This window comes from Montipora foliosa, chromosome 1, assembly GCF_036669935.1.
Source record: "Montipora foliosa isolate CH-2021 chromosome 1, ASM3666993v2, whole genome shotgun sequence".
In the NCBI taxonomy this organism is placed as follows: Eukaryota; Metazoa; Cnidaria; class Anthozoa; order Scleractinia; family Acroporidae; genus Montipora; species Montipora foliosa.
The window spans coordinates 55,485,519-55,510,518 of NC_090869.1; the positions used below are offsets into that span (position 1 = coordinate 55,485,519).

General features: G+C 40.3%; 2 protein-coding genes across 3 annotated transcripts in view; one reads left to right on the forward strand and one right to left on the reverse strand.

Annotated features, from left to right (window-relative positions):
• Nucleotides 1–25,000, forward strand: part of LOC138001634 (protein NLRC5-like) — a 353,269-nt gene that overhangs the window by 235,605 nt on the left and 92,664 nt on the right. The gene's annotated exons all lie outside the window — the stretch shown is intronic.
• Nucleotides 17,930–25,000, reverse strand: part of LOC138001765 (protein hook homolog) — a 13,111-nt gene continuing 6,040 nt past the window's right edge. Inside the window, exons 2-5 of one of the 2 annotated variants that reach the window (XM_068848162.1) lie at nt 21,620–21,664; nt 19,909–19,950; nt 19,559–19,612; nt 17,930–19,105 (exon numbers count right to left, since the gene is read on the reverse strand). In XM_068848162.1, the coding sequence (XP_068704263.1) occupies nt 19,022–19,105; nt 19,559–19,612; nt 19,909–19,950; nt 21,620–21,664 (225 nt within the window). In that variant the 3' untranslated portion in view covers nt 17,930–19,021. The remainder of the gene's footprint in view (nt 19,106–19,558; nt 19,613–19,908; nt 19,951–21,619; nt 21,665–25,000) is intronic. The other variant, XM_068848163.1, reaches the window with a different exon arrangement.

Genomic DNA, 25,000 nt, shown 5'->3' on the forward strand with positions numbered 1-25,000 from the left:
CTCTAAAGGGCGTTTTCAGAAGGCTAGATGCTTTAGCGCAAGAACGCATTAATAATATTTTTGGCTCTGAATCTTACTGTTCGTTTTTGCTGGTTACTAATAAGTTTAAGTCTTGTATTTATCAATCGGAAAGGTGTTGATTGCTTGTGTTGTGGAGTGTATGAATGTCATCCTTATTGGATTTTCGGAGAATGCAAACGGTGGGAATCCCTGGAAAATATTTATAAAGTCAGGCTAGGTGCTAAATGCAGATATAATATTTGCCCGGGGTGCAAAATTGTTATAGTTTCCCCTGGCGGGAATTAATGTTGACACTCACTCCGGCCTGGTGCCGCAAGGAAGGATTGTCACCGCCCATGGTAGAAAATGTTGTCATTTTCCAAGATCGGGAATATTGTTTTCAGGCTTGGTGCCACTTGCAAGATCAAGTATCATCGTCAGAAATGTAAAGAAATACGGAATTGTTTTCTTTTTGGAGCTAAATGTGTGCATGAATGAACCCGGTAGACGCCTGTATACAGAGAAATTATTTACTCACTTTGCCAATAACTTATTATTAGATGATTGATTTTGATCTTTATATTTCTCTATTTTTGTGCTAGTTAGCACTTAGTCTAAGTTTAAGTGTTGTATTTGTCAATCGGAAAGGCGTTGATTGCTTGTGTTGTAGAATGTATGAATTTCATCGTAGGATTTTAGGAGGTTGCAAACGGCGAGAATTCCTGGAGAATATTTGTGAAGTCAGGCTAGGTGCTAAATGCAGAAATGTAATATTTGCCCAGGGTGCAAAATTGTTATAGTTTCCCGTGGCGGGAAGTAATGTTGATACTCACTCCGGCCTGGTGCCCTAATGATACGATCATTGTAACTGCCCATGGTCAGTGGAAAATGTTGTCATTTCCCAAGATCGGGAATATTGTTTTCAGGCTTGGTGCCACTTGTAAGATAAAGTATCATTGTATGAGATGTAAAGAAATGCTGAATTGTTTTCTTTGTGGAGCAAAATGTGTTCATGAATGAACCTGGTAGACGCATGTAAAGAAATGATTTTACTCACTTTGCCAATAACGTATTATTAGATGATAGATTTTGCTCTCTTTTGTTCTTTATTTTAGTGGCTGAAATTAATGTTACATACCTGATGGTCTCATGTGATATAATTTCACTTATTTTCATTTCAGATATTTTCAGCACCGAATCTTGGTTATCTGCAATGACTTCCAATAACCGCACGGTTTTACAATAGTAAGACCGGATGAGGCGGGCAGCCCAAGCCTCCAGGGTTCCAGGAGCTCTCAAAGGTTTATCACAGAACCTTCAATAGATGGAAGATCTTCGCAAGGGATACGTTGTAAACTCAACCCTTTCCAGTTTTTCCCTTTAATCTGGCTCTGTATTTACAGCATTTGCTCGAGCTTATTAATTCATCATTGTTAATCAATGCAGTGTTTTACGTTGTCAATTGGTTTCAGAGCCTTGCTGGAATCCATTCCCCAACTCTGTTTATAGCGCTCAGTCCGGTAGATCAGGAAGTGCTACCTTAGCGGCCAATTTACATGTGAAAGAAAGTGTATTTCCAAGACATGGTGGATAGAAAACCGAGAAGGCCTAGAATATGTACGTCAATGATTTTTTGAAGGTTAAGCTTGATGTTTAGAGGGCCCTGGCCCCTGAATCTATCTTAAAAGTAATCTATGTATCCGCAGACTCAAGCCCTACCTTTGGCTGTCTATATAGGGGCTTGTGGCGCTTGCTGTCCTACATGCCCATATATCCACACAGTTGTGTTGTGATTGAGTTAGTCGTGTTGTGTCTGATTGGATAGTGGAGTCAAAATATGCTATTTCTGACAGTTGTAGCTTGCGAAATTGACAGAAATGGATATTTTGACGGCACGGACCAGAGGACTGGGTCCGGTTGTCTGGTGGGGATTATCGGTAATTTGTCGTACAAATAGTGATCCGTTAGGGATTTGAATCAGTCTAGGTTCAGCTTTCTTCGCCTACTTTTTTGTTAAATTTTCCCCTTAGCCTCCATAGGGTAGTGGCACTTGCATAGGGTTCGGAGAATACGTTCCCTCATTCCCGAAGGGTTTTGGGTTTTCGTATCCGGCAGGTGCCCAGTGTACTTTTCCTTTAACAAGTTTTTAGGAGGTCAGTACCATTAAGTATGCTTACGTATTGTTATGCTAGAGCGGAGTTTGTATGCATATGGTAAGCAAAATAAACCGGCTTGTGGCGCTTCCTGTCCTACATGCCCATGTATCTACACAGTTGTGTTGTGATTGAGTTAGTCGTGTTGTGTCTGATTGTATAGTGGAGTCAAAATATTTTACTTTTTTGATTGAATCTACGACGTCCCCGCAGGCTAAGCATTAGGCTGATTTAGCAACAGAACGGGAACGTCAGTGGCGACGGCGCGCGCAGAAAAAACACCAATGAGGATTCAAAATAGAGTAGACTCCACGCTTTTCTTCTCTATTCTAAATTCTCATTGGTAGTTTTGCTGCGCGCGACGTCGCCACTGACGTTCCCCTTCTGTTGCTAAATCAGCCTATTAATTTCATGAAAACCACTTCATTCATTCAGTATTAATGCACTAGTCGAGTGGGGATTGTAACACTCACGTTTTCATCCGAGGGGTGGGGGAAACTTTAAAATGTAACCCTGTACAAATGTTACATCCCCCGCTACGTCCCGCGGGTGAGGACGGGGGGGGGGGGGGGGGGGGGTTGCAGGGGCGCCGGCTAGTTTAAAGTGTTGGCGGATTTTTGGGATTTCTGGGTGACAAAAAGTGTTAACTTAACAACTAAAATAACATTTTAAACGCCAAAGGAAAATCTTTGCGTTGCACCTTTTAAGTTTTGGAATGGAAGGTTACGAAATAATAGAATTATTGCGAACACGTTTAGCTCACAGGAGTCAAGTAGTAAGAAGAGCTGAGGTTGTTTTTAAACAATTTAACGACTATTACCACCTACAATAACTTTTATTTGTGAGCATTATAGAGTATATTGTACCAGTGCTGAAATCAGAATTATCGGTAATGTAAAGGAAGTAAAATATGATTGATTAATTTTGAGTGGGTGTCTGACTTCGGTGGTTCCGAATTCAATTTTACCAATCTTTGTATAAATTAGGCAGCTGGTTTCCTCTTGACTGTTTTCGTAAAATAGGAAATGACTTGAACCCAGAAGTCACATCTAACTTACCAACAGTCCTTCTCACGACTCCTTTTACCTGGACGATCAAATTCCATCGAGATATGAAACTCCTGGGTTCTAACCATTTTCAGGTCATATCGAAATTGATGAAGTTGGAACGTATGGGTGAGAGTAGTCTTGTTAGTGGATCGCACGAGCCTCTCTCTGGGTATTTCCGAAGAAATTGAAGACGCGAAGATGACCGCGGAAAAAACGAAGATCTCAAGATTGAAGCGAAGATCTGAAAATTGACCAAAATTTGCGTGATCTAATTGAACACTCAGATATAAAACTGCGATTTTGACAACGGTGTCAAAGAATCCAACAATCCTTTATTGTTTCAATAACTGTTTTTATTGTTTTTCGTGAATTTAAACATTGAGTTACGCAATTTGCTATTGAAGTGAAATATTTATCAACTGTGAATAACACTGAATAAACGTTTAAACCATTTCAATCCTAAGAACGAAGATCTTCCTAAAAAAACAAAAAAACGCGAAGAAGACGAAGACCATGGGTACCCATAGAGAGGCTCAATATCAATTGTGCCAAGTTTGACAAAAATCTGGATGGTATGTCATTTTCAAGGGAATTACTTTTCCAGGGTTTTGTTTTGCCATAAAACAATGAAAATTCTCCATACAGGTGTGTGAATGGGTACCAGAAACACTTACTCCTGGGAGGCTAATCCTGCAGTGGACTAGCATCCCATCCAGGGGGAGTAACGATGCTCTCAGTCGCTTCATGCTACGCAATCCTGGATAAGCTCCGGCCACGTGGGCCACTAGGCCTGAGACCGACTTTACTTTTACCTCCCATAAAACCATGAAAGAGGAAAGTTGGGAAATCTCAAGAGATGCGTAGCATTACAAAAGGAACTCGAGGGCGACTCGGATATTAGCCAGTACCAAAAGTACCATAATACGCTTTTTTCGTCCGTCCAGAATTTTGCATAAGAATTGTTTTTATTTTATCTTGAGACTAACAATGGACGCTAAGTCCCAGGGTTATTGCAAAGAACGCGGAACATAAATGAATTCGTTTTTTATACAAATTCGGGTAAGTGTAAGCGTTCCTGACAGATTTATTCCGTGAGTACATTCTACATCTCACTATTGCATGCTCCACTTTCTTGAAGCAGTGTATCATTCTTTTCCTTCAAAATGTCTCACTTCTACAACGAAGGAAGCCAAAATTATTCCACCTTTCTTCGATTCCTACCGAACTTTGCACTCAAGTCTTCGACAAGAACTGATAGACAAGTAGCTAACTTCTGAATGGCACACTTCATCCTGTGTGAAATTACAGTGTTTTCGGGCAAGTAATGTGAGAAGATCATCATTTGTACAATAACTTTTTGTAAAACGTCTACGATTAATTTATCTCTGTTTTATTTCACTGACAAACTGAAACCGTCGGTGAAGTTGAAAGCACGACACAAGCGCGCTTTGAAACAAATTTCCACTGATCACCATCAAAACTGACGCTTTTCAGCAACGGGTGAACACACAGACCCCTGTACAGCGTACACCTTTAAATCAAGATGCCAGCAAAAATTCTCTTGGATGATCATGAACGTACAAGTCGCCTGATATGTTGTATACATTTCGCCCACAAAATAATTTCTTTTGCCGTGTGGCAATAATTGAGTGAACAGAGGTTTGCATGTGGGGAGCTGGGCTGGCGAAGTGGTGAGATCAATCGCCTCCCACCAATGTGGCCCGGCTTTGCGTCATATGTGGGTTGAGTTTGTTGGTTCTCTACTCTGCTCCGAGAGGTTTTCCTCTCTCCACAAAAAACAAGCTTTAACCTTATTTGATTTCTAAGTATAGTGTCCCCTGCCACAGCGATTCTTGGTTTGCATCTACGTGATGAGACGGCCATGTTGGTGTGCAAAACAATAGAAAATGGCCTCACAAGTTTTGCGTAATAATAGAGTCAAATTCCCAAAAGACATTTTACTGCATTGTTCTGTACACCAATATGGCCGTCGTGACGTCATATGCAAACCACCAATAGACGCCTTGGCACATAAATAAAGTTCATTATTATTGCTTCCACGTATGCGCACGCACGCAAGGAACAAAGTACACTTGCGTGATTGTGTCCAATGGGCCACTTCCGAGTTGCTGTCTGTCTCGCTTTTCGAAGTGAGTCTTGGTGCTCAACTATTGGAAGGGAAATGAGTTTGATTTGCATAAGAATACGCAACTCATTTCCATGTGAATGGTTGTGCAGCAGGACTCGCTTTGAGACTGAGACATGCAGCAACTCGGAAATGGGCTATTGGTTTTGGACCAAAAGGTGAAAACATGTAGAGGCTCGTTCTTAGGTTTCGACGACAACGTGTGCATGCAACAATGAACCATTCCTTTTCTACGGTTATTTTAAAACAGTCCGTACACATCCAGTTAAAGGATAGTTCCCCTGTATTGTACTGTTACAGGGTTTTCGTTTGAGGCCGGAGGCCGGATGTTTCGTCCGCTGGTTTGTAAAGAGAATTTGAGTGAACTGCAACCAAGAAACCGCAAGAGGGATTGCTCGTGCTTAATGCAAAATCATCGTGTAAGGGAAAGTCGTCAAGAAAATCGTTCCATAGTTGTCGTTGCACTATATGACCTTCATATATTCTTTCTTCAAAAGAAAGTCTTTAAAATCTTATTCATTGATACTTATTATACAAGTAAATGATAATATTATTATGTTTTCATTGTTTTTCACAGCCCGGCCATTAATTGAACTTGAATTAATCGAATACGGTCAAGGTAAACTGCATTCAGGTTCTGTTTAAACATAGGAGTGGTCTCTCAGTCTTCCGAGGCAGACACTCATGCTTTAAGTGTTCGACTTGCTAAAAGAAAAAATTAAAGGGAATCAGAAAACTAAGATTCTACAAAAAACGGCCACCAATATTTTTAATCAAGCTTGGCTGAAAACAGGTAAAGTATTTGTTCGCTATTGTCACATCCTCAGGAAGCTAACCGCCAGGGTCTTCAAATAACTGAGGACAAAGTGAAACCTTTGTAATGACATCTGCAAATGGTTAGACTCTGAAGTGTACTCGGATAGGGACTATAAACCGTAGGCTCCGTCTCACAACCCTTCGATGTTCATAGCCCTGTGGGAAATAAAAGAACCCAAGCAGTATTCGCAAAGAGTAGGTCATAGCAGGAGCCCATGAGTAGGAGCTTGCCTCTCCCATAACAGGCCCATGAATCAACCTTTGCGCGTATCTTTCTGTTTTTAGAACGCCACGAGCTCTTCAGCTCTACACGCACCATTTAGAATGGCCAATCAGAATAAAGTTATTGTCAAACGAAGACAAAAATAACAAAAACAAAGCATGCACATGGTGCGAATTGATGTAAATTGATGCAAATGTGAGTCTCCAGCTGAAGGGTTAAAATGCGCGCAAAGGAGCTCCCAGTGAGTGTGTGTGCGCGCTCCTACTGTGGGCAGTACTGATCGCATGTTGTCTTTTGCAGTTAGGCCTTCTATAGATATTTGGTATGACCCTTGATAACAAACTTTGTTTCTATAATTATATATCCAACATTTGTACGAAGATAAACAGTCAGTTCAATGTTATGTTACGGCTACAGAAATTGACCTCAAGTGACACTATGTTAACATAATCTGTATAGAGCCTTTATTCTACCGCATTTAATTTCAATACTGCCCTGCAGTTTGGCATCACTGTGTTGCACGTAATGCAGAAAAGATAAAAGTTTTAAATAAACGCATAATTAGGTTTATTCTCAAAGATAACAGTTACTAGACAGGGTTAACCTTACTTCGTTAAGTAATAGGCGTCTTCAGAATATGTTATCTTACTAGATAAGAGCTTGCTTGTACAAACTTACCCGAGTTATATGAGAGACACGTTTACTTTCCGCTCTTCAAGTTACAACTTACGTGGAAGCCACATCCTGTCACGTTCGAAGCCAAAAACAGCATTGTATGGTCTAAACTCTTTTAATTACGGAATTCTTTACCTGAAGTACTGAGAAGTCGCTGTATCGTCTTAAATGTATTTAAGAGGAACATTCTTAGTATTGTTTTATCATGCTAATAAGTAGTTTCTTCGAAATACATTTTAAGATAAAAACTAGCGATAAAATTTTTCGACGTTTCGATCTCGCTGAGATCATTTTCAAGTTTGAAAAAAAAAATGAACAAAACTTTGCCTATAAGAAGTAAAATCACACGTGAGAATATTAAAAGCGATAAAAATGTGCAAACATGTACTAAGCGTTACAAAAGGTAAGTGATAAAAAATAAAAAAGGCTAGATAACAATAGGACAAAAAGCTTTACAAAAGAATATATGAAATACTCCGAGCTATAAAAATAACTTTGCACGGATGGAGTCAGACTGCTTTAGTTCTTTTATAAAAAGCATCTCATAAATTAAGCAGTCAAAGTTGCTCTGGCACTTCCGTAAAATCTTGAAACTACGAGATATGTCCCTTGGGTCCCTCACATGTTGCTCTGACGTGTTTCCCGATGGCACGGCCATCGGGAAACACGTCTTGATCTTGGTCCTTAATTGTTTGGACTCGCGTGATCGATCGGCAAATATAAATAGTTCTAGTTCCAACCGTGTTCGCAGTTGAACATACACCACGATAAAGCTGGAAAACACCTTGCACAATGAAGGTCTACTGCGACGGCAAAGCTATCAAACCAGCAGTACTCGTCACCTACGAAGGTGTGAACAGTGTCTATCGCAGGAAAGGAGGAGAACTGCTGTACATCGAGGGATCACGCACTTTCGATACCCTTCGCTATGGAAAAAACGATTCCAAACTGCCCTTCGAATTCACCTTCACGGACAGGTACAACCACAAATGGAAAGTTGTGATTGATAAGGAGGACGACACCATCAACATGTTCATCCCGTGCGGGACTCAGATGCTTTGGTATGCCGCCGACGATAATCCAACCAGAACTGGGTCCGATGCTCAAACACAGTGGGCGTCGGTTCAGTTCAGCTGGCAAGATAAAACGTGGCTCCCTCCATATCATGCTGGGGTAAGAATCGCCTTCAATGGTTACAAAGATAGATCTACCGGGGAATGGAGTGTGGATACAGAACGCTGGAACAACATCCTAGATCTGGCCAAGAAAGGAACGGATGTTTCTGGAGCTGTTGTGGACCAAATTGAAAAGGGAGTCGCTATCGCTAAGAAACCATGAAGTTTCGTCTCACCGTTTTCCTCTAAGAAATTGAAGCTAATGCAAAGGAGTTTGACTCTGTAATGCCAAATAGATATTGACTCATGAATAATTAAAGTTCATTATAAGCTAGCATTTTCGGTTCACTATCTTGGCTCCGAAAATTGCTCTGATGTGTAATGTCGGTCAGGTTGGTTTGAAATTTTGCCTTGTTGCTCTGATGAGCTGCAGTGGATAAAGAATACAATTAAGCGCGAATTTCCGTTTTGAGCTAACACAAGAATAATTAAGTAAAGCTATTATGTACAAGTATAGCAATAGCGCAGAGAAGCCTCTACGTAGAGGCGTCCATTATGGGAGTAGCTAAGGTTTTTCAAAGGGGGTAGGGGTCACATTCTCTCACACCAACGGTACTTACGGGTCATCCACGGTGTTTTTTTTTTTTTTGTTTTTTTTTTTTTTTTTGGGGGGGGGGGGGGGGCGGCCCGCGCCCCCCACCGGACAAGCCTACAAAATAGCTGCCTACTATCAGACGTCCGTTCACAGACCGTTGATTTCAGTGATTCAGTCTGCGGTTAAAAAAAAATCTAACCACGTGATAACATTTTTTTGGCTCTGCGGTTTCGAAAATAACGAAAACGTGGCGCTATTCCTTCGTTCTTCCCACGGCCGAGAAAAGAAAAAAAGCTGAAGAAAAGTTTCCATCTGGTTCTTATTTCCTCAGCCAAGGGTTTTTCTGGGTTACCCGTAATAGCTTCGGCCGGTTTTACTCGCTGTCAACATCGTTTCGCGCTTTTCTCTTTGGGGAGAGCAGTAGAAAAGAGAGTCACGAGATCGGTATTTTTCAAACCGTAGAGCCACAAAAAATGTTATCTCGTGATCAGAATGTTTTAACCACAGTCTGAAATTAACGATCCGTGACGTGGGCTGAAAAAAGGCCCTTGTCCACGGACGTCTGAGATCGATAGTACATGAAGAAAGGGGGTGTTCACATGAGACCAGGACAAACTCAAACCGGCCTGAGTTCGTATCGGCCTCAATACATTGTTTTTTATGCGTTTACATGACCGGTAACAATGACAATGACAATGAACTCAGACCGGTCTGACTTCGTCTCAGTTGCTGGACTAAGACGAGAAATTCTCGTACCGGTCTGATGTAAATGACAAATTTCAAGCCTGTATGCTTTTGGGTCAGCCATATATTTATTAGAAAATACATATCGTTTCATCCCGAAACCAGCTGCAGGCACCAAGTAGCTCGTCCCGGTTTCATGTAAATACCCTCTAAGTTGCAGGTGACATAAATTACTCTGTTCTAGTCTCACAGATATGGTTCGTATTATGTTTTTGACCGTCACAAAGGGTGGGGAGGGGGGGGGAAAGGGCACCCAAGGACCCCCCTGGCTACGCCCCTGTCCATAGAGGCGTCCACATTGCGTCCATAACTGCGAGGATCATAGTTTTACTTCATTTCATATCCGCAGATCAGTATGTGATTCATTTCATATATGATTTCGTTCATTGACAAGAATAATTGAAGTCCATTATAAATTAGGACCTTCGTCGGGTTCGCTAGGCTCCAAAGATTGCTTTGTGTGAAATCCAGCTAGGTTGGTTTGAAATCCGCTCTGACGAGATGCAGTTACCTCGAGGGTCATTAGCAAAATATGGTTATTGAAGGTGGAGAGATTCAGCTGAGTAAAGAAAAATATTTGAGGTTAGGTACCTCAAGCAAGGGCTTTTTTTGAGTGACAGGGCAGCAACCAAAAGTGCTTGTTCTGCTTTTTTGATCGACAGTTTTAGCCCCAAATTTTAAGAATATTGACGGTCCGTGTAAGAGTAAATACACTAAGGAATAGAAACGTGGTAGGTATCACGCAGACAGACTGAAAGAAAATAGTAAACTCCTCACCCCAGTACGTTTTCCGTCCGCCGATCAAAAACACCTTTAAAAAAAATCTTTTTATAACAGTGCAGTTAACGTAACTATTTCTAAGACATTTAAATATTTTGCTCTTTTCGCAAGCTATTGTAATGCGAGGAGGCTACACCAATCAGAAAGGAGGAAATAATATGAACAATAATTTATAAAGCCTCTTATATGGTTTCCTAATTTCTCTCATTGCACCATTAAAAGTACATTTCCTTGATTAAACCAGGAACCATCTCTGACATCTCTTTCTGTGGTACTTCATCTCTTTTAAGCGCTTTTGTTTTTGTTTAAGGACATAAACTATATCAAAATGATATTTCGCCCAAGCATCGCATGATAACTTGCAGTGCGGTTTGGTGAGTTACAATACTTGGGATTTGAAAGGTCAATTCTTTTGTTGAAACGACTTGGTTGTTGATGCACGTGAAGTTAAAAGACCCCCCACCCCCTAGTTGACTTAGTAGGTTGAGCATTGGACTACTTTCTGTGAGGTCGCGGCCAGACCAACATTCAGGGTTTTTAAACAATGAGGAGAAAGTGCCGCCTTTGTAATGACATCTGCTACTCAGTCGCTAGTCTTCTAGGATAAGGACGATAAACCGTACGCCCCGTCTCACAACCTTTAATATTCATAATAATATGGGACGTGGAAGAACCCACACACTATTCGCAAAGACCAGGGCATGCGGGAATTCCCGGTGATAGTCTGTTCTCTGAAGGTCGATTCCGTGTTCTATTGTTGACTCAATCTGCTCTGTCCCATAATGTATAAATGAAATGAAAAGTTTCATTGTTGACACTGTTACCTACAACACATTTAAAGCTGAAGAAATTAAGAACAAAGAGATACTTATGTTCTTTGATACCAATGCTATTCAATGTCGCAAAGTACATCCAAACTAAGCAAACTACCAGAGTTTTTACATCAGTCAGTCAGTTAGTCAGCATCCGTCGCCGGTGCCATGACATAATTCTTCCACCAGGACACCCTGTTCAACATAGCCTTTTGCAGCTCTTTAACTTCCAATCCAGTGTCATCCTCCAGTACTTTCTTCAGCGACAGAGACGATTTGGTGATAAGTAGACCAAAATTTATGGAAGAAAATGCACATGATTAGATGCACGCAGATTTCAATAAGCGTCACAAAGTGTCCGCTTGCTCTTGTGAAGTAATTAACGTCACAGAGTGTCGCTCAAATGCTGCTGTTCAGGTTACGATAAACTGTTGCATTTACGCTGACCTAAAAACAACCGAAACGTCATTGTTAGAAATAGGTAGCAAAGGCTTAGACTGAAAGGGACACTTCGGAAAATCTCTTTTCATGTAATGAAAACAATGTACAATTTTCAAAAACTGTTTAATTTTAGTCAGCTGTATCAACTAAACAAAAGACATTCTCATCGAACGCGACCGCAATAGTTATGCTCCTGTTTAAAAGGATAAAAGACTGACTATTCTTCAGCACAGTTTTGCAGTTAAGGGTTCAGTGTGACTACTTCTGTCGATAGCGTCTCCTGTGGCCTTAACTAACGGTATATTTCAACACTTTCTTTGTTTAGGCCCGTTTTAATCGTCGTATTTTACATGTGCCGAATCTAATGCAAATGAGCAAAAACAATTGATTTTTCTCATTTGCATTAGATTCGGCACGTGTAAAATGCAACGTTTAAAATGGGCCTCAGTTTTACAATTATTTCCTCACTAATTACGACTTCTTACAAATTAAAATTATAGAACTTGTATCTAAAAATTCTAAATTGCCGGGAATTACAGTGCGGCGCGCCTTACGGTGGAGACCTAACAAAGTTTTTCAAAAACTTTTTCACCAATCAGGATGTGTGAATTTGATTGACAGTCACCCCTCCTTGCAAAGTTCGCACAGTTGTAAGTTGAACACCGTTGCATGCGTTGTTGAATTGACGTATTTACACGTAATTGTCAAATGTACAACTTTGTTGGGTGGCCACGGTAAGGCGCGTAGCACTGTAACACTAACCTTAGGAATCAACAATATGTTTCTCCAACTTTTTAGCGCACGATTCTGATAAGTCTGAAGTGTCAGCGGTCTCCTCACCCAAACCTGCCCAAAATGGGCGTGGCGGGCGAGAGGGACGTCTGAATACTCAATGTTGTCCCGTTACGTCATGTACTTTTACGAAAATGGTAAGTAATGTGTGATTGATAAAGAACTCAAAAGTCTTGCAATGCGCTTTGCGAAATTAGACTGCGGAAATTTATTGGCTATTTGTGCCTACTCTAGTTTCAGACAAAGTCATGGCGCAGGAGGGAAGGCAAATGCGACTACTGAAGTATTCGAAGCAAGCTCACGCAATATGTTCCTCGCGTTTGGATTAACGCAGTTAAAAGACGGGAAAAAGCAAGCACTATTATTACTTGGTTTCTGGACATGATGTTCTTGTGAACCAGTTCCAATTCAACTAGTTTTAACAAGTCTCTAATCTACTAACTCGCACCATTTGTTGTGAACGAAATGTGCCAGAAAAAGGGAAGAGTCACACTGCCGCCGTGTTGGTGACTTCTCCTTTGATTTCATTAACCAAACTTGAAGACCAGATGAAATATCGGCAAGATTTTTGCACAGGTCCCTAATTAATGGGCCCTTTCCGAGTTGCTGTTTGTCTCGGTTTCGAAGTGAGTCTTGGTGCTCAACTATTGTAAGGGAAATGAGTTTGATTTACATGAGAATACGCAACTCATTTCCATTTGAATGGTTGTGCACACAGGACTCGCTTTGAAACTGAGGCATGCAGCAACTCGGAAATGGGCTATTAAGATGCGTATGCTCCTTCTATTATGAAAACAACACCGGTAGCAATAGACGTCCTCTGGGACAGTGGCGCTTTGTTCTTTTTATAGGTGGTTTGCAACCAATCCCTAGAGACACAGATAAGAATGATGTAATGTACAATTGCTGGTGGACGAACAAAAGGAGCCAATCAGAGATCTTTTGCTTTCGTCCACTAACTTGGCGACGATCACGTAACGTGAAATTATATGGACTTTAGAAAAACCGGTCGATTTTGCGTCTAAAATACGGCAAATGGAACATTCTTTCTTGCTGTTTTAGCACTTTTCCTGCAATTTTAGCGATTTTTCAATATTACAATAAGCGGAAGAAGTGGACTTTCTAATAAATTTTGTAATAGGGTTTAGATTCTCAAATGTAACAAACAGACCTAACAAAAGTACGGTTATCAAAAATTTAAGGCCTACCTGCCCTTTTTTCGGTGTGTTGTTTTTTCTTCTGTTTGCAAATTCGCCGAAGCACTGCAAAGTGTATGTTTTCTTTCAAGTCTTTCCTGCTGTACGAGGCACACTTCTTTTTACTCAAAACCATGCATGTCATTTCAATGCCCTGCTTAACTGTGAGATTATGCTAGCACTCTCTTATAGGCAATCGTAATAAATAAAACAAACTCCTCAAATATCGGAACTAAAGCACCGGACATGGAATGGGAAACCATCGGACGAAACGCGCGGCCTTCGGCCTCAAACGAAAACCCTGCCGGCAAATATATGCCTCTTTCAGCTCGGTCGTGGGTCAAAATTATGGCTATTTTTGCTGACTTACGTAACATTTTGGTACAGATAAAAGTGAAAAATCGAGAGGAGTTGGTAAAATATGGTTGTTGAAGGTGGACTGAGATTCATCTGAGTAAAGAAAAACATTTGAGGTTAGGACCTTAAGGAAGGGCTTTTTGAGTGACAGGGCAGCAACCAAAAATGCTTTGTGTTCTGCATTTTTGATCATGGCGACAGTTTTAAGCACAGATATATCATATCTGTATCTCCAAGCATTTACCCTCCCAACCATGATGCACCACAGAAGACAGAACTACATGCCCTACTCTTTGCGACAAGTGTGTGGGTTCTTTTACATCCCACAGGGTTATGAACATTGAAGGGTTGTGAGAGGGGACCTCCGGTTTATCGTCCTTATGCGAGAAGACTAGAGAGTCTAACCATTTGCAGGTGTAATTACAAAGGCATCACTTTCTCCTCGGTTATTTAAAGACCCTGAGTGTTGGTCCAGCCGGAGTTGAGCTCACGGCCTCCCACCTTTAATGCGGTTCATAACAAGATGGGATGTGAAACTGAAAACCCATGATATTCGCAACGACTAGGGCATGGAATTCCCGGTGTTGTGGGCTGTTGTATACTTTGTTCTCTATTACGTTCACTAACCCTCGGAGGTTCACCTGGTGCAATGGACTCGGTGTCCTGATGTTGACTCAGTCTCCATAGGATTTGTCCCATAGTACACAAATGAAATGAAACGCTTCATTGTTAACACTGTTACCGAAAACAAATTTAAGGCTGAAGAAAGTTTAGGAAAAAAGAGATATCTTTTTCAGCCTTGTTTTATACAAAAATCTCCTAAGAACTATGCAAAATTGCCACGAATACCGATGCTTTCTCTTCCTGCCCGTTACCTCTCAAAACAAGTCTTCGGGTTATAATTCTAACTGCGTTGAAATGTGAATAATTAAGAGTAAGTTTTAAATAGAGAAAACGGAGCTGCCTCACACGTAAACGAATAAAATGTCAGTTCGCTGCTCACACTTCTGCGAATGAATTTGGAGACAGAAAAACTGAGTTTTTTTTTTCGCTCGACTCGGCCTTCGTCTTTCCTAGTGCAGATAACAAAGATATGAGATTATTACTTGAGATGAAATCAGTTGGTCCGTACTGACTGGAGTGTCTTCACGTGACGTCACGGCGGCCATGTTGATTTTCCTAAACAATGGAATGGTGGCCATGTTGGTGTACCCAACTAATCGTCCGGGAATTAAGCTCTATTTTCATGCAAACGTTTTCTTTTGTTTCGGTGGAAAAACAAGGTTGCTGATCACGTGAGTGAAAACACTCTATAGACAAAATCGGATAACTCAATGTTGTACCCAGTTCAAACCCTTTGGGAATAAAACGTTTTCTTTCAGGTATTTCCACATCATTGAAGGGTGCGTTCCTTTGGGATGATCCGAAAAAGGATCACTGATCCAAGATCACTTGGATCATGGTACATCAAAGGAATTGGAAAATCCTTTCCCAGAATGGATTCATCGTTCGTTTGATGCACCGTGATTCAAGTGATCTTGGATCAGTGATCCTTTTTCGGATCATCCCAAAGGAACGCACCCTTCAATGATGTGGAAATACCTGAAAGAAAACGGTTTATTCCCAAAGGGTTTGAACTGGGTACAACATTGAGTTATCCGATTTGGTCTATCAAAATTGGGTCTTCGAAAGGAGATTCTTTCTTCAGTGAAGTTCTGCCTTCATTGTATTCACAAAGGGGTTAGTGTAAAACGCAGACTGCAGACCGGGGGTAAAATGCAGACTGAGGTTATAATTTAACTGTTGCAAAAGTCCAAACCCATTAGAAATGCTAACAGTTAAGCCTAAATATTGTTTTAGGTCTCATTAGGCCTAAGGCTAGTATTTCTAAGGGGTGTGGGCTTTTTCAACATTTAACCTCAGTCTGCATTTTACCCCTGGTCTGCAGTGTGCGTTTTACACTGACCGATTCACAAAGGTTCTTTCTTTGTGCAAGAGATTTCAAGGAGTTATAGTGAACTTGCCAGGTTGGTGTGGCCCCCCGGCTTGCAAACCAGACGGAAGCTTTGTAGAAGTTCAATGTTGTGCTAGTACAGATGAGTGTTACTGTGTAGTCAGGGTAGGCAGGGAGGTACAAGGAACTCGACAGAAGGGACCACCGGACTGCAAAGGTGAGATCTCAGAGACGTAAAATATGCATATATGTTATTTGCCAGCTGGGAGGTCCGTATGGCGAAAAACTGAAACCGAGGTGAGGTCTTGAAAATGCTGCCCGAGACCACAAACCGAGTGCAGCTTTTTCAAGACCGAGGTCATAGTTTATCGCTCGCCTTCATGGACCGACCCTTAGCTGGTAAATAACTTGTTTATAACTTATCAAAGTGCGAACAAGCAAGGCGCAAGTCATTGGCTAATGGGACGTTATTTGGGCAGTTTGTACCAACATGTAGAGCGGATGGGTCATATGAGCCCACGCAATGCTCGCCCAGCACGGGATAGTGTTGTTGTGTTGATAAGAATGTTGAAATGCTAGACGGCTCCTTCGTCCGATTCAAGCATCTGAAATGCTAGCATGGTGGATCGAGAGCATGTATATGTATCGGTATGTAATATATTTCAATGGCACTGACAACAGACGATTGTTGTAAGTGTTGACATCAAAATGTCGTAGTTAAAGGGAACCTCAATTCCACCCCCCTGCCCCCTCCGCGTATCACAGTTTCCAGGGTTTATACTATGCCATAGAAAATACAGCCAATCAGAATGCGGGAAGCCGTTATACATTCGTCAGTACTCCACCGAACTTTCCCATTGATCAGTGCAATTCAACGGTATCACACCCAATCTTTCCATCGTGCCTTGCTGGCCACTTTATTTTCTATGGCATGGTATAAAATAGTTATGCAACTCTTTCTCGTGGTATACCGTGGATTATTAAATTCTGAACCTCGGATAATGAAATTCTCGTGCTCTGATTGGTTCACTCAATCTCGGTTATCAGCTCATATACCTTAGTTTGACCTTATATGGTAAATGATTGCGCTGAACGTTGCTAAACTAAAAACGTTTACGCCAGAAAGCGAAATTTCTTTCGGTATAAAGCAAAAGAAAAACGTTTTTGTGGAAAGTTTAGATCACTTTCGAAGCTTAGAGATACGCGACAAGGTAAGAAATGTTTTTGTGATGAGCCTGCGTCTGTCTGACCACGAGGTATTACACAACATCGCATCTTCATCAACTTCTTTCGATTTCGCTAGGATTTTCTCGCTTTTTTCGCTCGTATTTCGTACTTCTAAACTTTTGGAGTTTAAGGAATTTAATAAAACAATTATTCCATTCGCTCTTGTTGGATATGAGAGTGGTTATAGCCAACTCGGCGCTACGCGCCTCGTTGGCTATTTACCATCTCATATCCAACGCGCGCTCATGGAATAATTGTTAAATATCCCACTCGTCACTTCAGAAAAAAGAAAATACAAGTGACTCGTGGGATATTTCACGGTATACCACTCGAAAGCGTTGCATAACTATTATTTATCAAACGAGTCCATTATTAACCACTGCAAGCAAGATTTTCAAGGTATAATTCAGTTTCATTCTCTTTCGTCTTGGGGAGATCCTCCCAAAATTACCGGCTTGATTGAAGTTCCTCTTCCTATCCGTTCCTCTCGCGAAATAATCTGTGCAAGAAAGAGTGTCATGGGGAGAGAAATACGTACAAGAGAAAAGGGAGAAAGCCAGCAAGAAGTATTCTGTTTCCTAAAGCCGATGATACACGGTTCAACAACTTGCAACATTTGTTGCTCAACAAATGTTGAACAATGTTGCACAAACGTGTCGAACGGAATAGAGCTGGTCTCTATTTTCGTTCAACATCGTTCAACAACATTCAACGTGTTGAATGGCGTATTTCAACGTTCAACACGACACGACACAGTGTTCAACATTTGTTGAACAAGAGCTGCAACATTTGTTGATCAACCAATGTTGAACCGTGTATCATCGGCTTAAGACTCAAAGTATCAGTCGAATGTCCTCTTTGCCATAGCCTTTTATTTCATCCGCGTGTATTCTTTTTGCATTTAAAAAATGAAAGTGAATAATTTCTAAAACGAAAGTAAAGTTAACACTAAAATTTACAAAAATGTCAAACTGAGTGACATGGGCGAACCAAGTCTAAACGACTAAAGGCGCTGTTACACTGTGCAATTTTTCGTGCAACTTGTCTAGCAACGCCATTTCTACAAAAGTTCGCACATTTCGAAACAAGTTGTTTTACAGGTGTTACACTGAGCAATGATTCATGCAACTTGTCTCGTTTCGATGATCACATGAGGTTAAAGGAACGTTTTCATTGGCGGGTGCCGCAAACCGTCGCCACGCAAGTTGCAGGAAAGATGTCACACTGCGCCACGCTTACAAAATTCGTTCAGTTCAACCGTTGCGGAAAGTAAAATTCAATTCTACTTTCCGCAACGGTTTCTGCAACTGGTCTCGCAACGTTTTTGGCCGTTGTAAGGAAAGTTACATTGGGCAATGATTCGTGCAACTTGTCTCGCAATGGCGTTGCGTGACAAGCTGAACAAAAATTGCACAGTGTAATAGCGCCCTTCAAGCCTAAGTAAAGGTAACACCATACAATCGTTAGGAAAAGTCGAGAAAAAGGTCGAAGAAAAAGCCGAGAAAAAGTAGGGGGAAAAGTCGGAAATAAACTCGAGAGTAAAGTCGGGATATAAAAATTAAAATTAATAAATAAAAAAACGAGAATTGAATATCGACGAAAAGGCTAAGTGGGCTCCTTATTAATTATTTCCGAATCCTCGTCTATTTCTTTATGCAAGTCTTTTTTTCCATTCGCTCCGGTAATTACACAAGCACGAACGTTTCCACAGGCGTACTAAACTGCTGCATGTCCTTCCCATGGGTATCAAGCAAACTCTGAACCCGACACCAGAGTCACCATTCATACCAGTTAGAACAGATGAATGCCAAGAATGGGCGCACACTTGTTTGTGCCGCTGATTACTACATGTACTTCCAAGACAAGATCTGCGGGATCGCTGTTTTCTCGCCAACAATGACATTGTTATACGTGAAATCACTCGAAAAAGAAGTCCTCAATTTGACTCACATCAAAGCTTGTTTCCTCAAATTTTCTGATTGAATACTTTCAGTAGAAGAAATTAATGCTTCATTTTCATCCTCAAGCTCCTGCCCAGAAAAAGACAAGGAAACAAATTAATGTATATGTACAGAGTTCCATCTGTCCGAGAAGATAAAAAATAAATAAATACGGGAGCAGAGTACAGAACCAACAAAAATAGTGGCCAATCAGAGGCCTGAACCTGGTAGGTCAAAATATTTTACATTTTTCACTTAAGTACGAACCCTAAATTGCCGGGGGGGGGGGGGGGGGCCTCCCATATAAAAAGGGGAGGGATGCTCGTCGTCTCGCTTAGGGGTGTAAATTTTGGACTTTGGTCTCACTTAGGGTGTTCTGGGCACCATTAAAAGTCACTGTATTTTTTATTTCTTTGTGTTTTAATATGGTCTCTTTTAGGGGTCAAAAAAAGCTTGGGCCACACCCAGATTGGTCTCCAAGTATCCTGCCGCTTTTTATGTGGAAGTCACATTATTATAAGTAAAAAAAATAACTAAATCAACCTTCAGCTTCTTCTTTAGTCTGAGTACTTCAACTTCTTGTCTAAGTGTATCTACCTAAAGGAAAAAGCAACAATACTGCTTGTTATTAAAAACTGGATCATTGGATAATGCAATTCAAGAGTTTTTACTAGCTTAGCCATTCAGCAAATATGTACCATGCTCTGCCAAATGGTAAACGTGCACGTCATTAATTTTTTGGGGGCGTTTTTAGCTTGGTTTTCTATATTTTGGGGGCGTTTTTAATGCTCGAGGAATAATTGCTAATTATTTTTTGCACATTGCGACTTCTTAGCCTAACAGCAACTTGTTGTTCTATCACGTCCTACACATGCCTTTTCCATGAACAGTACCTTAGATTGAAGTGCCTCTGCATCTTTTCTTAAACTATTTTCCTTCAAATTAAAAAAGAAAAAAAAAATTGTCAGTTCAAGAGGGGGTTCATGTATTTCCACTCTTAGTACAATGTACATGTATGTCATTAGCAACTGGTTGTCAGAAGGAAATGCAGTAGGCAGCTGTGTTTGAAAAGTAGGAATTGAATTTGTGTATTTACATGTATGAATACAAGGGATAAGTGGAAGTGGAGGAAAAAGTTGAGACGTAATAGTAACAATTATTTCGATTTTTAAAATAATCTATTTGTGGCTCCAATCAAAATCAATGCCAAGGAAATTCTAACCAACAACATTAATTTTGCATATTGAGACAAGTTTACTAGCAGGTTATCTTCCAAAAACAAGCGAGCTGATCCAGCAACAAGTTCAATATGGTCTATTAATGAATGACATTGATATGCTTGCAAGTAAGCTCAATACAGTGATGTTCACTAACAATCTAATAATCACTAATACGAATAATGAAGTGATCCTCGCAATTACATGTATGTAGACTATTTAAGCAATTGTCTCTTGAAAACCCCTTGGAAAAATTCAGCTGGCTCCAGCAGGATTCGAACCTATGACCTCTGCTATGCCAGTGCAATGCTCTATCAGCAGGTCTTTTTAAGTGTGTGGATCCCTTCACTCTTTTGTCTTTAACCTGCACTTCAAGTACACATGCATTCATTTCATTCAATAAGGTAGGAGATTTTGTTCTTTACGATGCCATACCAAATGTTCTTTTCGGAGTCATTTTGTGGTTGCAGCAGCTGATTTATGAGATTTCCATTTCACTTAAAACCTGATAATGATGTTTGCCCATAGAAACGTACCTGAATGACCCTTTTGGGAGTACGCCAGACTGGTCAATTAAAATTTACCTTAAAGAATTAACGCTGGGCCCTGGACCCAAAGATACAGTACATGCATGCCCTGGATAATGAAGAGGAGATTTGGTCAGACGATCACATGAGTTTGACTAGGATAATCTCATTATAACATGGACTGTGTTACTGTATACAAAACATTTTTAGAAACACGAGTGGTTGAATCCCAGGTGGCCCCACACTGAGGGTCTTAAAATAATCAAGATGAGCCTGCCTGAAAATCATTAGACTTTCAAGTCTCCTTGGATAGAGATTTTAATTGGCCCCATCTCACAACCCCCTGTTCCTGTGGTATTTTAACCCTTAAATCACCCCTGAACCGATCTCCATTGATGAGTAAAATCATCTGGCATTAGACAAAGTAAAATCTTTTAGTACCACTCTTAGGACGGAAACGGGAAAAGGGCAGATAGTTTTTTAGTAGACCTAAAATCAGTGACAAATTCATTTGGAACACTTAGAGGCACAGTTCACGGTTTTGGACTTTCAAACCCCTCCCCCCTCCCCGCAAAATCAACCCTTTGACTCTGTCTCACGCCACACAATTTTACTTGTCAATGGGTTAAATAATTTACTACTCCAGAAATAAGATCAAGTGAAAACTTCTGTTCAAGAAGCAGGTCTGTTGCACCTAATGCGTCCTTTCACTCCTCAACGGGCTCCCGGCAGGTTAACAACATCTAGGTCCACTCGAAAACTAAATCCCCTTTAATCCTCTCTGTCATAAGAGTGATACCTATAGATTTTACTCTGTCTAACGTCAGAAGATTTTTACCCGTCAATGAGCAGTACTGTACCTTAACAATGTCCCTTTCATCATGATTGGTGGTTGGAAGAAATGTCTGAAAACATCATCAATACTATCAGTACAGGATAGTAACATCAATGTAATAAAATATGGTATGTATAATGAAACCACATGTAAGCAGGACAATATTTTTTTCAGAAAAAAATTTGCCAGGAATGGAAGTCAAAGAAATGGCAATAAAATGATCTAAAGTGACACAATTAATTTTTAATTATCAATAACAATATATCTTGTTTACAAACATTGACGTCACATTTCTATTGAAATTTAAATTTGCCAACCACGAAACAAAAGAAGTCGATCATTGTTTCAACAGCCAATTAGGTTTTGCTTGCCATAAACTGTATTGATAACAACGGGTGATGTCACAAGAAACATCCCCATAGTGAAAATATTGCTGACGTCAGCTATTATCATTAATGTGCCAAGGTCCATTACCTCATTGGCTGTCAAAACAAAAGGTCTTTTGTTCCTGTGGTTGGCACATTTGAATAACAAATTAAAGTGTTTGTAAACAGATACATGTATCATCCCTATAGGTATTAATTTCTTAATCATCAATGATTGATATTGACTGCTGTTAGTACAGGTAATCACATGATTTTGAGTGCAGTTTGGAATAAATAAGCACAAGAAAAATCATGTGATTGCTTATTAATGATATGCATTCAAAAAGTTCACTTTTATTCACAGGCAGCCCAAGCTCAGTGTGAGCATGGCCAAGGTTGCTGCCTAACGGTCGCCCGGGGCACCCTATTTGCGAGCGCAGGCAACCAAATTTCTGAACAAGTAGGCCAAACGGGAGCCTTACTTGATTCATCCTCACTTTCTTGTAAATATGATCCCAGCTGGAATTAATTAGTTCTGGGCTCTTGAAAAAATGACTTGGGCTACTAACTTTTAATTTTGGAAGCCCGAAGGGCTCCCGGAAAATTTTCTTAGGCAGCAGCCTTGATGGCCTCCAAAAATATAAGTATTTGTATGGGAATCCCGATAAAAGGAGAAGATAATTACCGGTATATGAAAAAATTCTCAATTAAAAAGCCAAACCTTATTGCCATTGTGGATAGCTTCCTTCCTGCGCACTTATTTTCCAGATTGGACCCCATTTGAGCCATTTGTTATTATAAGTTCTTGGCTGTTAATGGTCTCATAAAATCCCAAGGCTGTCCAGAGACTACATGTAATGCAATAGCAGTCCTGCAAGCAACCTCAGGCGGTAGTTTGTTCACTCGATTGCAAGAAAACAGCTTTCAAAAGAGGCGCTTTATCACCAAAGTGGCCATCATTGGCTTTGACTGCTGTTTGTCAACCGCAAATTTCTTTATTCCCCTGGGTCTCTTGACATGACTGCATTGACTAAAGCCTTCACAGAATTACCATGCAAATAAACTTTGTTCTCATAGGATATTGTGCTAAGAATATTTGGTTGCTGGACTTACTGAAGCCAGTGAAATTTAATTATTAGCATCTGAGAGAAAAAAGTCGTGTCGGGAGACCCATGGGAATAAAAAAAATTTGCTGTTGACAAACTATGGAAACAAATTTTATCTGCATAATTATTTATGTTAATTCCTTGAAGGCTTGATAAATACATTACAGTTACGATCACACAGAGCCTACTACGTACAAAGTCCTGTTAACTAATAAAAGCGGCATGAATGCACAAAAGTTTCATTCTTGCATCTTTCAACATTTCCCGGCTTCATGAATGTTTTTGAAGTTTGTCAACACGAAGGAGGAATAACTCTGATTGGACGACTGAGACAATACAGGGAGAAATTTGGGGTTGACAAACTACCGTCTGCCACCCCAGTAAGGGTCAATTCGTTATCAATGGTCGAAGCCATGGCCACTTTGGTGATAAAGAGTCTCTTTCGAAGAGGTCGCTTGCAGGACTGCTATTGCATTGATGGTGGGTTGAGATGAAAGTTTAACCTTTGTCAATTGAGTCTGACATGGAATTGTGACTGTGGGAACATTTTATCCAGGAATATTTGACTCAAATTGGTGGCTCCTGAGAATTTAGTCTCCAGCCTCAGGATTTTACTATATAATGTACCGTTGACAACCGAGAAATTGAAAAATGGCTCAAATGGCGTCAGATCTGGAAAATAACCTAACAGAAAGGAAGCTACCCACAATGGCAATAAGGTTTGGCTTTTTAATTAAAATTTTTTTCACATAATTATCTTCTTAAGCCTTTTATTAGGATTTCCATACAAATCCTTATAATTTTGTAAGCCATGGTCACTCTGAGCTCACTTATGTCCAGAAATGGACCTAATTAGATGCACATCCAATTTTGACATCCGACACGAAGTGTCCCTTTAAGTCTAAGCAATTGCTACCTATCAGTCAACAACAAGGTAAAGATAAAGGTTAGCATTATTTTTAGCTTTGGGTAAATGCAGCAGTTAATCTTTACTTAAAGAGCAGCATTTGGGGGACACTTTGTGACATTTTTTGTCCGTATTCCGTGACATGAGTGATGTTGAAGTTGGGGAGAAGAGCAAGGGGGACACTTCATGACACTTATTGAAATCCGCATGCATCTAATTTGGGGCATTTCTGGACATATCTGTCTGAGCTTGGGGCACCTGTGCTTTATTGCACTCATTTGAACTATCTCAGAAAAATTGCTTAGCACGCACTTAGTACGTCTAAATAGGGCCTGAACAATGGAAGGAAATCAGTGATCAGAAAATCAATTGATCAATCAATGGCAATTGATTATGGCTAATTACGGTAATTGGCATTGACTGGCATCAGCCAATTGATGACCAATCGATAATCCTACAAGAGTAGTGGCGAACTTCATTGAATGTCATCAATTGGCGTTCCTATTGCAAATCAATGTTATATAATAATTAATCTTATTTTAAGTAACTTGATTTTAGCGCACAGTCGATCCAGTCGTTGCCTTGGCACTACCTAGATTTTCAATCCTTGTAAATTTGTATCTTTCTGTAATTTATTAATATTTTATAGACTTTTAGAATAATAATAATTATAATAATAATAATAATAATAATAATAATAATAATAATAATAATAATAATAATGCGCCGACCAACTCGAAACTTCTAATTCCATTCACAGGCAGCCGCACTCTTAAGCATTGGCCCATAGTTGACTTGGCTCTCATACCGTCAATTAACGAGCGATCTCTGAAATTACAATCATGTAGCTTCAGTTGGCGTGGGCAGTCTATGTTGTTAATGATTCTGTACACAAGTTGTAATCTCATGAACTGTCTTCTGCTGCTTATAGATACATGTAGCAGGGTTAATTTCGATTGCCTGAATTGTGTACAAGTCTTGCGATTTGCCCTAAGGGTAATACACAGCTTGGTTTTGGAGACGCTCGA